This window comes from Sebastes umbrosus, chromosome 23 (genome assembly GCF_015220745.1).
Source record: "Sebastes umbrosus isolate fSebUmb1 chromosome 23, fSebUmb1.pri, whole genome shotgun sequence".
NCBI lineage: Eukaryota > Metazoa > Chordata > Actinopteri > Perciformes > Sebastidae > Sebastes > Sebastes umbrosus.
Genome location: NC_051291.1, coordinates 16,660,586 through 16,673,140, shown reverse-complemented (window position 1 = coordinate 16,673,140; position 12,555 = coordinate 16,660,586). Strand labels below are relative to the sequence as shown.

Here is a 12,555-nt window from a genome sequence, read left to right as displayed (position 1 = left end):
AGGTTTGGTTATTAGCAAATTAATTAATAATATCAATAGAATTATTAGTATTAATAAAAATTATCAATAAACATTAATAATAAACGGGGCACCACCCTGGAATCAGGGACCAATAACCAAAACGTTAATATAGTCTCATTAAATATACTAAACTATCAATTTGGAACTTTGATTAGTAATTAAATTAATAACTATAACCAAAATAGATAGTAAAGGTTGAAGGATATTGGAGTTCTTGACATAGCAGAGGTTGGCATTATTCACTCTTGTACAACATTAAACAGACCTCTGCAAAACAGATTTTGACTCATCTTTTTTATTGTCTCTTGCGAGTCCCCCAAGTTAATTAAAATGCAATGCTAAATCACTGGAATGCTCCTTTTAAAAGTTGCTGCTTTTGTGTCTCCCTAAAATACACAATGTCCTGGCATATGTGCAATGCTGTGCCTTGCCTTAAAGGAAAATAAGACGCACAAAGAAATTAACCACACACCCAGTTATTTAATTTGTTCAGTTTATATAAAACAATTATCAGAACAAGTATCAGAAACATTTTTAATGACATGCTGAGCAAAAAATAGTGAACTTTTTTGTGGAAGACGACTGTCATCCGTGCTGTATGAAAGTGTTCATGCTGAGAGGCTAAGTGAGACTGTTCTTTATTAAGTCTCCTTTTCCTCCACATCTGTTCGGACCTGTACCATGTAATGTATGTTTTTGTCCGTTCCAGCGTCACTTATTCTTTTCAGCAGCCCCTTCTCAGACAGCCACACAGCAAGGCGTGACACTAGTAGGATAGTCCCGATGGTGATGAGCATGATTGCAGTGCAAAAAGGGAACAAGCGTTGTCGGTGACCATCCTCCTGTATCTTGTCCCACGGCAGGGGCAGGATGTCAGGAAGGCCTATCACGGGTTCTCCAACCAGAGTTCTCAGCAGTAGTGCCAACACAAAGCCAGAGCAGGCTCCGTAGTTGTTCACCCACTGAGATAAGTAGAAGGTGCATATCACCTGGGGAGTCATCATTGAATACAAGACATCACAACTGATGATCCAGAACAGGTGAATGGACTTTGCTGTCATGGCCAGACCTGCTCCTATTATTCCACACAGGAGGACTGACACTTTAACCACTGCAAGAATCATTTTTTCTGATGCCTGGAATAGAGGAAATATTTTTTTTAACTGTGAGTGACTTAACCCTAAACAAGCACGAATTTGCAATAGCTGCAACCATATACGCTTCTGCATCCACGCGTGTATGCATTCACACACACCCTCACAAACACTTGACCTCCATAGCAAAATGAAAAACGACGATAAACAAAATTAATGTGCAGTACAAGCTCTGTTAAACTTGCATATCATAAAACAACCAGTTCGATGATTAACCATTTGCGGATCAAGCACAAGGAGAGGACAGCAGAGACAGATAACAGGCAATCTCTCATCACCTCATTTGCTAGCAGTTAGCAAGCGCCGTAATGATGCCACCAGGGCAGAGGAGATTACCATATGTAACTAGGTCTGTACCGAATGTATTTTTTTGTTTTTGCATTCAATGAAAATGAATGTCGGTCGTCATATTTTATGTCATCACCCTAAAGAAATGGGAAAATATGATTTTCCTGTTATTGTGGTTATATTAATGCAGCATTTTTTGTTGTTAGTGTCCAGACAACATGTGAACAGTTATTTGCATTTAGCTCAAAGCATTGCTGTGCCTAAATACACCCTCACAGAGCCACTAACATGGCTGTAAACTTGTTTCTTGCCTAATAAATTACTTAAATGCTTGATTTATTATCAGAAATGTTGCATGCATTTTTATTCTAATTACACATCTATTCAGTATTTATGAAATATGTCATCTAGCAACAACAAAACAATATTCCACAAAATGAGTAGTGGTCATGTAAGATGTTACCCTTTTGTAGACGATGTTCTTGAAGATATTTCGGCCCAGTAGGGAGGCGGCAGACAGAAGTGCAGAGTCAACTGATGACATCACAGCAGCAGCAAGTGCTCCCATACCAATCAGTGAGACATAAAAAGGGCAAAGATGCTGAAGGGCAATTGGCAAGATCACACCGGAATTTCCCTGTTCATACGGGCTGGGAGAACCGTAGGTGGTCTGGTTCCAATCTGACAGACATTAAGCACATGAAATTACAACAGACATCGTGGCAGGGTTATATGAGTGGGATTTGATCAAGAGATGTTTCATTGCGTAGAATACGCCAATTATACAGTACAGTGGCCACAGAGAACATATGATTCTGTTTGTGCATTACTTTTCACAATTCTACCATAGCAGACTCATTACTCATTTCAGCTACTCCTTTTAGGTGTAAATTGGTCTGAGTTTCTCCTACTTATACTACTACAGAAATGCTTCCAAGATTGACAAAGACAACAAGAAGATAGTTGAATCTAGGTACCGGTAGATGCAGCCGCTGCCCCAATGATGAGTGACGGGATGCCAAGGATTGGGCATAATATTGCCCCAACATAGCAGGTGATCTTAGCTTGGGTATCAGTGGCTGCGGACAGGACTCTCTGGTAGAAAGCCTGGTAACAGAGCCCTCCAATGGCCTTCGAGAGGAATAAAAAAACAAGTTAATGTTGGTTAAACATAACATTACATTTTTGTTCTATAATAAATGTTTAACTCAAGTTGAGGAAATGTTTGTCCATGAAGGGTAATGTGGTTTATGTCATCACAGTGTAGTCGGGTGTCCATTACCATTAGCAATAGGTCATCTACCCAGCGACCTGCATCTTCCAGCTCTAGCTTGCCGATCCATGGCCCCTGATGCAGATTGGTTACTGCAGCAACAGTGATGTTGGCAGAAGAGGGGCTTGCCAGTATAAAAGGCACACATAGCCACTGAAATAAGGAGGATACAAGGTTACAATTGCAGTATATCAGTCATGCATAGTTCTATGGATAAACAACAGTACGCACATTGACAGAGATACACTAGGCACTCATGTAGACATATTATGCACTATTAGCACTAAATACAAAGTACAAATTGAAATTTTGATTTGAAGATGGCACTAAAGGAGAAGTTAAGGGACCAAAAAACTAATTCTAATTCATCAGAAGGGGACCATGATTGTCTGTCATTCAAGAGTTTTCAAGACCATCCATCCATCCATCCATCTATCCATCCATCCATCTTCAACCGCTTATCCGAGGTCGGGTCAGAACAGCTCCAGCAGGGGACCCCAAACTTCCCTTTCCCGGGCCACATTAACCAGCTCTGACTGGGGGATCCCGAGGCGTTCCCAGGCCAGTGTGGAGATATAATCTCTCCACCTAGTCCTGGGTCTTCCCCGTGGCCTCTTCCCAGCTGGTCGTTCCTGGAACACCTACCAAGGGAGGCGCCCAGGGGGCATCCTCACTAGATGCCCGAACCACCTCAGCTGACTCCTTTCAACGCAAAGGAGTAGCGGCTCTACTCCGAGTCCCTCACGGATGACTGAGCTTCTCACCCTATCTCTAAGGGAGACGCCAGCCACCCTCCTGAGGATACCCATTTCAGCCGCTTGTACCCGCAATCTAGTTCTTTCTGTGACGACCCAGCCCTCATGACCATAGGTGAGAGTAGGAACGAAGATTGACCGGTAGATCGAGAGCTCTCAGCTCTCTTTTCGTCACAACGGTGCGGTAAAGCGAATGCAATACCGGCCCCGCTGCTCCGATTCTCCGGCCAATCTCACGTTCCATTGTCCCCTCACTCACAAACAAGACCCCGAGGTACTTGAACTCCTTCACTTGGTGTAAGAACTCCTTACCTACGCGGAGTAGGCAATCCATCGGTTTCCAGCTGAGAACTAAGGCCTCAGATTTAGAGGTGCTGATCCTCAACCCGGCCGCTTCACACTCGGCTGCGAACCGATCCAGTGAGTGCTGGAGGTCACAGACCGATGATGCCAACAGGACCACATCATCTGCAAAAAGCAGCGATGAGATCCTCAGCATACCGAACTGCAAACCCTCCTCCCCCCGACTATGCCTCGATATCCTGTCCTTGAATATCACGAACAGGATTGGTGACAAAGCGCAGCCCTGGCGGAGGCCAACCCCCACCGAAAATGAGTCTGACTTATTGCAGAGAACCCGAACACAGCTCTCGCTTTGGGCGTACAGAGATTGGATGGCCCTAAGAAGTGACCCCCTCACCCCATACTCCCGCAGCACCCCCCACAGTATCTCCCGGGGGACACGGTCACACGCCTTCTTGAAGTCCACAAAACACATGTAGACTGGATAGGCATACTCCCAGGCGCCCTCCAGGATCCTTGCGAGAGTGTAGACCTGGTCCGTTGTTCCACGACCAGGACAGAATCCGCATTGTTCCTCTTCGATCCGAGGTTCCACTATCGGCCGAACCCTCCTTTCCAGCACCTTGGAGTAGACTTTACCAGGGAGGCTGAGTAGTGTGATACCCCTGTAATTGGCACACACTCTCTGGTCCCCCTTTCTGAACAGGGGAACCACCACCCCACAAGACATTTCACCTAAAACCACAAATGTCAACCTGATAGCGGCGCTACTGGAAAAGGGCAGGGTTACCAAAGTCAGTATGATTCATCGTTTGGGGACCATGAATGGCTGTTCAAAATGTAATGGCAATCCATCCAATAGTTATCAAGATATTTCTGTCTGGACCAAAATGACCAATTGACGGACCAATACTGCCTTGCCCAGAGCCACGCCGCCAGGCTAAAAACCACGCGTTAAATGCTTTGTATTTTCCTAAAAGTGTAATGTTTGTACCAAGCCAATGAGCATGAAGCTAAGCTGGATGACATCAGTGTAGGCCACAGAGTACAGTCCTCCCATTAACGTGTAAAGGACTGCCACAGAAGCAGAGATGACCACAGCCAGAGAGGAGGAGATGTCCATGACCACGCCTATCGTCCCTCCTGTAACCACAAACATGTATTCAGAGTGAGGCATCCACAACTTTAACAAAGTTCAAACTCGGGTGCTGAAGCAACAAACTAAAATTGATGCCATGTAATTTTAAATGTTTTAAAAAGATTTATTTAGCACCTTGTAGGTCAGTGCAAAGAGCATTACACTGGGGCTGACACTAAATGCATTTATAGTACTACTGCAAGTAGCATGTTTAAATACCAAACGTGACTCTTTTTTCTGTGTATTCATTAATGTATCTCATCTGCAGTCTTACCGCATCATACTTATGATAAAATGTTTGTTCCCTATTTGCACTAAAATAATTTTTTCAGTGTATAGTTGTGGTATAAAAAAATACTACTTATAGCAATATTTATACTCTCAAGATCTCAAGATTTACAATTGAGATTCAACTCGCTGATATTGCTAGAAATTAATTCAGTAAGTTGTTTCTGACTTACCCAGTGCACCGAGAATACATGCTATCCACAAGATATCGCCTATGAGAGCGGGAATGAAAAGAACAGCAGCTACAGCGTTGCCATATTTCTCCTGAAACGGGTCCATGAGGGTGACATATTTCTTCGACCGAATTGGTGTGACAAAGAAGAGTGCACCTGAAGTCACACAAACGGAAATATTTTTACTTTAAACATTTGTTTCATTTTGAAGTGAAGATTTTTCGGTCTGACATATTAATCACCAGTAGAATGTCTTCATTTATTGTGGGTACATGATGATGTCCTTCTGTCTTCATTAGTGACCTCACTCACCTATAATCATGTTTATGGCAAAGGCAATGGGTCCAGTGGCCCACACCAACCCCTTTCTTGGATCGTAGACCACTTCAGCCATACCCAAAATATAGCCTCCGCCCACCCAAGTGGCTGTAAAACATCAGGACACATACAGGCAATGAGAAAGAAAATGAATGAAACTAGGTCCACAAATTGTAAATTGATGGAATTAAATTCATTAAAATTAAAAATTTTAAACCACTGATTTCAAAATAAATGTCTCAGAATAATTTGCGATTACAAACATTTAAGGCCCAATTCAGTGACTATGATGTTATTATCATCATTAGGGCCCGAGCACGAAAGTGCCAGGACCCAACGGCGTCCTGGCACGAAAGTGCAAGGAAACCTATTGTTTTTCGAAGTATTATTATTCTTTTTCCGCGCGGAGATTGCCTTTTTGGGACCTTTCCCATCCCCAAAAACTCACCATAAGTGGACTATGCGTCAGAAGTGGCGCGAACTCCAATGTTCTGGAGTGACCCGGCTCGGGTGTGTCCAGGGGGCGAGATAGCGCCCCCTAATGTAGGCAGTTTTTCAGGGAAAGTTTCTTCGATCTTCACGAAACTCAAGTATGTAATTGCATACGTCTTGAAGTTCGTGCTAAATATTTTTGAGATTTTTTCGGCCAACAGGAAGTCAGCCAACTTGGATTTCCTGCGTGATTTTAAAATTTACGAACATATGTTTGAAGACTTTAGGATGCACAAAAACTCATGAAACTTTACACGAACATCCAAACTCATAATTACTTTGATTTAGTCATGAAATTTTGCTTGGGCGTGGCGTGTTGGCTCTCTAGCGCCCCCTTATGTCTTTTAGATTTTGAACATACTTTGAGGTACTCGAAAACTCATGAAACTTGGCAAAATGATGGACACCTGTGAATTTTATGTAAATGTGCAGTTATTGGGTTCAGCATGTTTAGCCAGCTCTGTAGCGCCCCCTAACGCGTGGAAGGCCATAGTTTGGTCAAAGTTGATCCTATATTCATGAAATTTGGTAGGTACATCCTGCTCATTATTTCAGACATATTCCTCATCGGGTTTCATTAGCTCCGCCCACCGGGAAGTCGGCCGTATTGGAATATGTGCGTTTTTCATGTATTTTATGCATACTTTTACGAACTCCTCCTAGAGAGTTTATCGGATCCGCATCAAATTTGGGTGGTATAACCCTCAAACTACTGTGATGCTAAATTGCGAAGAAATATTTGATCGCTCGAACGGTGATGTCATATGTCATGTGCAAAGACACCATTTTGTCACTTTTTAGGTATGGAACTTTGCGATACTCCTCCTAGAGGATACAAGCGATCCATCTCAAAGTTGGGCAGCAGAATCTCAACACCTTCATGATACTAAATTGCGAAGCTTTTGTGTTTTCGTGAAACGGCGTTCTTGTGGCGGCGCGGCGAATTTTGATGTTTCGCCATGACACAGGATGCTGTTGTAACTTGACTTTACATTGTCCGATCTTCCCCAAATTTGTCATGTTTTATAAGAGTATCGGCCTGCGTTGAGTTTCCGACTTCCACGGGAATGGACGGCAGCAGGTTCCCCGACGTGCGCGTTCCCCAGACGTGCCCACGGAATTTTAACAGCATGTCATTGCTAAAGTATTAGCACTAGAACAGAGTGTTTTATTGTAATTGTCAGTTCTGCAAATAAAAACTACTCTTTGAAGTAATCGTCATGTGGTTGGGTGTTTTGTTTATTGTAAACATTTACGTATTTTATAATAATGTATTTGAAAATAAATATATCAATGCTGATTCTAGTGTTGGCTTTTCCTGCCTCAGCCTCCCGCCCGCGGCCGGAGGGAACAGGGGATCTCAGAGTTTTGGTCGGAGACGATAACCTTTCTTTCTGTGGAGCCCCGTCACTTCACAAGACACGGAAAACCTCTGTTGGTCTGGAGGAGCTGCAGCAGTTATTTCTGCACAAACGTCCACTGTACATTCACTAAATATTGTCAGAGCTAAACTAACTCTTCTGCAGTGTGTAGTGTGCGCGCATGCACGTGAGAGTGGAGCGAAAGAGTGAGAACAAGCGCGGTGTGTGAGTGAGGGCAGGCAAAGCAGGCAGAGGAGCAAAGGAGCAGAGACTGCGGTCCTGGAGACCAAAGCTACGGTCTCTGACCACAGCCAACACTGTTTAACAGACGGGCTTCACTATATAGAACTTTGTGGTTTTGGTGCTTCTGTGTAGTTTCTGTTGGAGTCTTGTCTGAACAGCGTAGCCACACGTGAGCGCGCGTGAGACACCGACCCGCAATGATTTACACGTGTAAGAAGTTACAAACAGTCCCTTTAACTTTTATTAATGATACTATTAAAGTCAGAGAGAGACGGAGAGTCTGTCTGTCAGCAACAAACACGTTTTACATTATTTATCGTCATTTCCATTCAGTCACATGTGAGGCTGATGATTCCTGAACGTCGGGTTTGATATGAGTTATATCATTTACATTTTCCCTGAAACATTCAGCCTAATAATTTGGTCTCCAGGACCATAGTCTCTGCTGTACTCTGCTCCTCTGAACTGCCTGCCTTCACTCAGCTGTATATTGTACTTATTATTCACATATACTTATAGGCAGGGTCTGAAATTAGCAACCGCCACCCGCCAAATGCAGGTAAATTGTTGGCGGGTAAAATTGGCAGGCCATCCGCCATTTTGGCAGACAGTAAAAAATGTTAGGGGAGGGAATAGAGAACAGACTCCTTATTGTCTGATTCCTTGGTATCTCAAGCCTCCGTGACTACTGATTCCTCTGTATTGATGCCCTTCCACAGTAACGCGTGCACAATGACGCATAAGCACATTGTATCATGTTGCTGTTTGTTTTGGACCGGAGACACTGCCTGAGGGACGCACCCTGTTTTTTCCTTGCTAATGCAACACTGTGAACAACAAACCTGTTGGCCAGGAGGAGAGTTAGTAATGTTACCTGTTAGCAGCCGGTGGGCAGCACAGTCCTGCTTGGTTAAATAACAGATCTACTAATGTTAATGGAGGTGCCATTAGGCACATTAGGCATTAGGCAGTTGTTATTATTATGTGGCGTTCAAACTCAAGCTCAGGAAAAATGACTATTGGTAAATTACGTTATCGTCTTGTTCAAATGTAACCTCGTAAAATTATGTTTTTGGCGAGAAACTTGAATAAATCCAGTTGTTTAAAGGAGATGTTTTCACAGCAATATAAAATAGATAATAGAGAGGGAATTACAGTATGACCTGTTTAACATCCTAACACTAGCTCTCAACAGCTTGCCAAGATTTTTCTAATCAAAGCAAATATTTAAATAATCATAATCATTTGAATTGTGTGTTTTTATGCAAACAACCCCTATAGATGACAATAACAAAGTACAGTACAGTACTGTGTACAGTACCCTCCCTGCCCTGAAAAATAGGGCTCCCCGGAAGCCACGGTGTAATTCGAATATTGTAATTTACCATGCATATAATGTTTTTTGTGTAAAATATATTGAACATTGAATGACATCAGATCTAAGATGTTATTATACCCCCGTAAGTAGTTGGGGATATATAGCGTTCCACGTGCCCTTCCGTCCGTCCGCCCGTTCACCTGTCACATTTTCGTGTCCGGAGCAAAACTACTTAATTTAGGAACTTCAAATTTGGTATGATGGTTGACAGTGTGGTCTAGTTGTGCCTTTTGGGGGTTAGAAGTCCACGGTGCCCAAACCTTTTTTGAGTTTTTCCAAAATGGCAAAACCTTTGGTGTTACTTTAGTAGGGATCAAGCAGTGAGCGGGGGTATCTGAGCCATGCTCACTTTTGCCTTGTTCCTTCATTTGGCGCAGAGATTTCAAAAGTGGCAGATAACATTTCTGAGTGGCAGACAAAAAAAAAGGTACTTGTTTGCCACAGTGGCAGGCAATGAAAAAAGTTCATTTCAGAACCTGCTCATAGGTCATGGCTGCTGGAGTTGGACTACTTGATGTCTTTTGCACAAATAATTGCACAGTTCACTGTACACAGAAGTACACAGAAGCTATAATCTAAAATATTAACGTGACGCTTAAGAGGAAACAACGTCTCATTTCTCTTAAAACATGTGACTTTCTGTAAATTTAGTGAAGGCTGCTTCAAACTGCAAACCGTAGCTTTTAGTCACCGCCCTGCTGCTGCTGCCACCTGATCTCATCTACAGTTTGATTGTAATCTGAGTTCACATCAGTGAAAAATGTGTCTGAACGGGTCTGACAGCTTGGATCAACTTGACTGAGGTTTATTTTTAACTGTTAAGACTCAAGAGTACGACAGAGTATTAGGGCCACAATGAGGAAACAAATAAATCTTAGATTTTTAGAATAAAGTCATACGTTTACGAGAAAAAAGTCGTAATATTACGAGAAAAAAGTCATAAGTTTAGGTTAAAAAGTCATAATATGAGAAAAAAAGTTGTAATATTATGAGATTAAAGTTAAAAGATTAGAGATATTTGGGTAGCTGGTTTTGCCACACCTGATGTGTTTAGTTTATGCTTCACATAGACAAGGTCTTGCATGCAAACTAACCATCTTTTCTAACCCACTGCATTATCTGACACACATTAAGATCAAATACATAAACTTGAATTAGTTTTAAATATAAACATACACATTCTCAACCCCCACATCACACCCCCCTTTGTCCTTTCTGAGCACATTTGCTCCAAAAAAACAAAGAGGCAAGGAAATAACGTCTAACTTGTGCGTGCAGTGTCCGATGGTCACTGAAATGTACGGGTGTGTCAACCGGCGTCTCGCCAGTACCCCTGACGTGCGGGAAGGTGCGAGGGCCCGTTCATCGCTGCTTGCAGCTTTAATTATTATTGTTACCTGTCATAGTAAAGATGCTGACCCAGATGTTTAGGTTCCGCCCTCCAACCATTGCAACTTCACTGCGGTTCCCAGTGCACTTCTTCTCTTCACGTTTGGACTTCCTGGATGCCCAGATACCTGTACCCAGTACGATCATGTAAAACACTCCCATGGACAGCAGTCCTGGCCAATTTACCGCCATCCTCAGTGTCTGTGGGGAAAGGACATCAAACTCACACAAATTCATATACTGTATCTCTTTTCAGCAAATGCTGTACATTGAGCATGCATTGCTTGCAACTAATATACGGTCATATAAATAATAAGGCTGTCAATCAATTAAAATATTTAATCGCAATTAATTGCATGATTGTCCACAGTTAATCACGATTAATCACAAATTTTTTGACTGTTCAAAATGTACATTAAAAGGCGATTTGTCAAGTATTTAATACTCTTATCAACATGGGAGTGGGCAAATATGCTGCTTTATGCAAATGTATGTATATATGTATTATTGTAAATCAATTAAAACACAAAACAATGACAAATATTGTCCAGAAACCCTCACAGGTACTGCATTTAGCATACAAAATATGCTCAAATCGTAACATGACAAACCCAACAGGCAACAACAGCTGTCAGTGTGTCAGTGTGCTGACTTGACTATGACTTACCCCAAACTGCATGTGATTAGCATAAAGTGGGCATGTCTGTAAAGGGGAGACTCGTGGGTACCCATAGAACCCATTTTCATTCACATGTCTTGAGGTCAGAGGTCAATGGACATGCCAGTTTCCTTGCCAAAATTTAGCTAAAGTTTGGAGCGTTATTTAGCCTTCTTTGTGACAAGTCAGTTTGACATGGTTGCTACCAATGGATTCCTTAGGTTTTCTAGTTTCATATGATGCCAGTAACTTCACTCAACGCAAGTTGTGTTAATGCTTTAAAGAAATTAGTGGTGTTAAAACAAATTTGTTATTTGCGTTATTATCGTGTTAATTTTTACAGCCCTAATAAATAAATATAAATTTCACTTTGCAGGTGAGTTACAGAGTTACAAAAAATGTCTTCATAATACAGTATGTGCTAATACTGATGCAAGTTGAGTCCTTCAAATTCAAATATAAATTATTAAAATTCAGTTTCTAATGACTGAATTTTTCTGCCCACTTCTTTTGCATTTCTGCTGCTTGGGTTTATTGCTATACCAGTATTGGTATGAACTTATTCCATTAAACATAAAATATCACCCCTAAAATACTAAATTTAAACTTGCAGCAAATACATAATGAAAAAGAGAAGATAATAACAGTAATAATAATAATCAGAATGATATATTTTAATTACCTGTATTGCCTTTGGAAAATGTTGAGAAGGGTAGAAGTTGGAGTAGAGATCCTCAAAGCCAGCTGTCACAACAGAGTGGAGGAGTGGTGAACACCTTTCTGTACTTTGGAAGTAGGAGAGACTGGGTGTAGTTTTAACCCTTTTTGATCAACAGATAACTGAAAGTTGAGAAGTGCGTTTACACCGACTGTCCTCGGGGTTAAAGTTGCTTATTTGCTCCACCAAGAATTACAATTGCCCCACCGTAGCTCCACTGAGAAGTTGTCCGACTTTTGACATACAAAATCCTGTCTCATTTATTCGGGTGCTTTTTCTTCAGTTGTCTAGTGAATTGTCTGTGCACTGGAATAACCTGGATGTAGCGTGGAGATCAGGATTCCTTTCCCCCTTAAGATTGGACCGAGTGAACTCAGCCAGCTGGAACATGTACGGCACTAGTGATAACAGTATTGATATTTGCTTAATCTAGGACAGGCTTGATTCTAAAACAAAAAAAGGGACTGATTTTTCATTTACAGTAGAATGTTGTTAATTAGTAATATACTTAGTTAAAGGATAAGGAAAAAGCTGTTCTGTGTGGAGGTATGAGTGTTTATTGCCATGTTTATCAATGTAATAATTTACTTTCTGCATGTATTGGT

The 12,555-nt window shown here is 41.8% G+C and overlaps 1 protein-coding gene across 1 annotated transcript; it reads right to left on the bottom strand.

Moving 5' to 3' along the window:
• Positions 1–662: 662 nt before the first annotated feature.
• On the bottom strand, positions 663–12,312 carry LOC119483165 (high-affinity choline transporter 1-like). Its single transcript, XM_037761251.1, has 9 exons — positions 11,915–12,312; positions 10,583–10,775; positions 5,706–5,819; positions 5,394–5,549; positions 4,789–4,937; positions 2,746–2,889; positions 2,441–2,594; positions 1,927–2,144; positions 663–1,010 (listed from the first exon to the last, which is right to left on the bottom strand). The coding sequence occupies exons 2-9, from the start codon at positions 10,764–10,766 to the stop codon at positions 663–665; spliced, it is 1,467 nt and encodes a 488-aa protein (XP_037617179.1). The 5' UTR covers positions 10,767–10,775; positions 11,915–12,312.
• Positions 12,313–12,555: the final 243 nt, after the last annotated feature.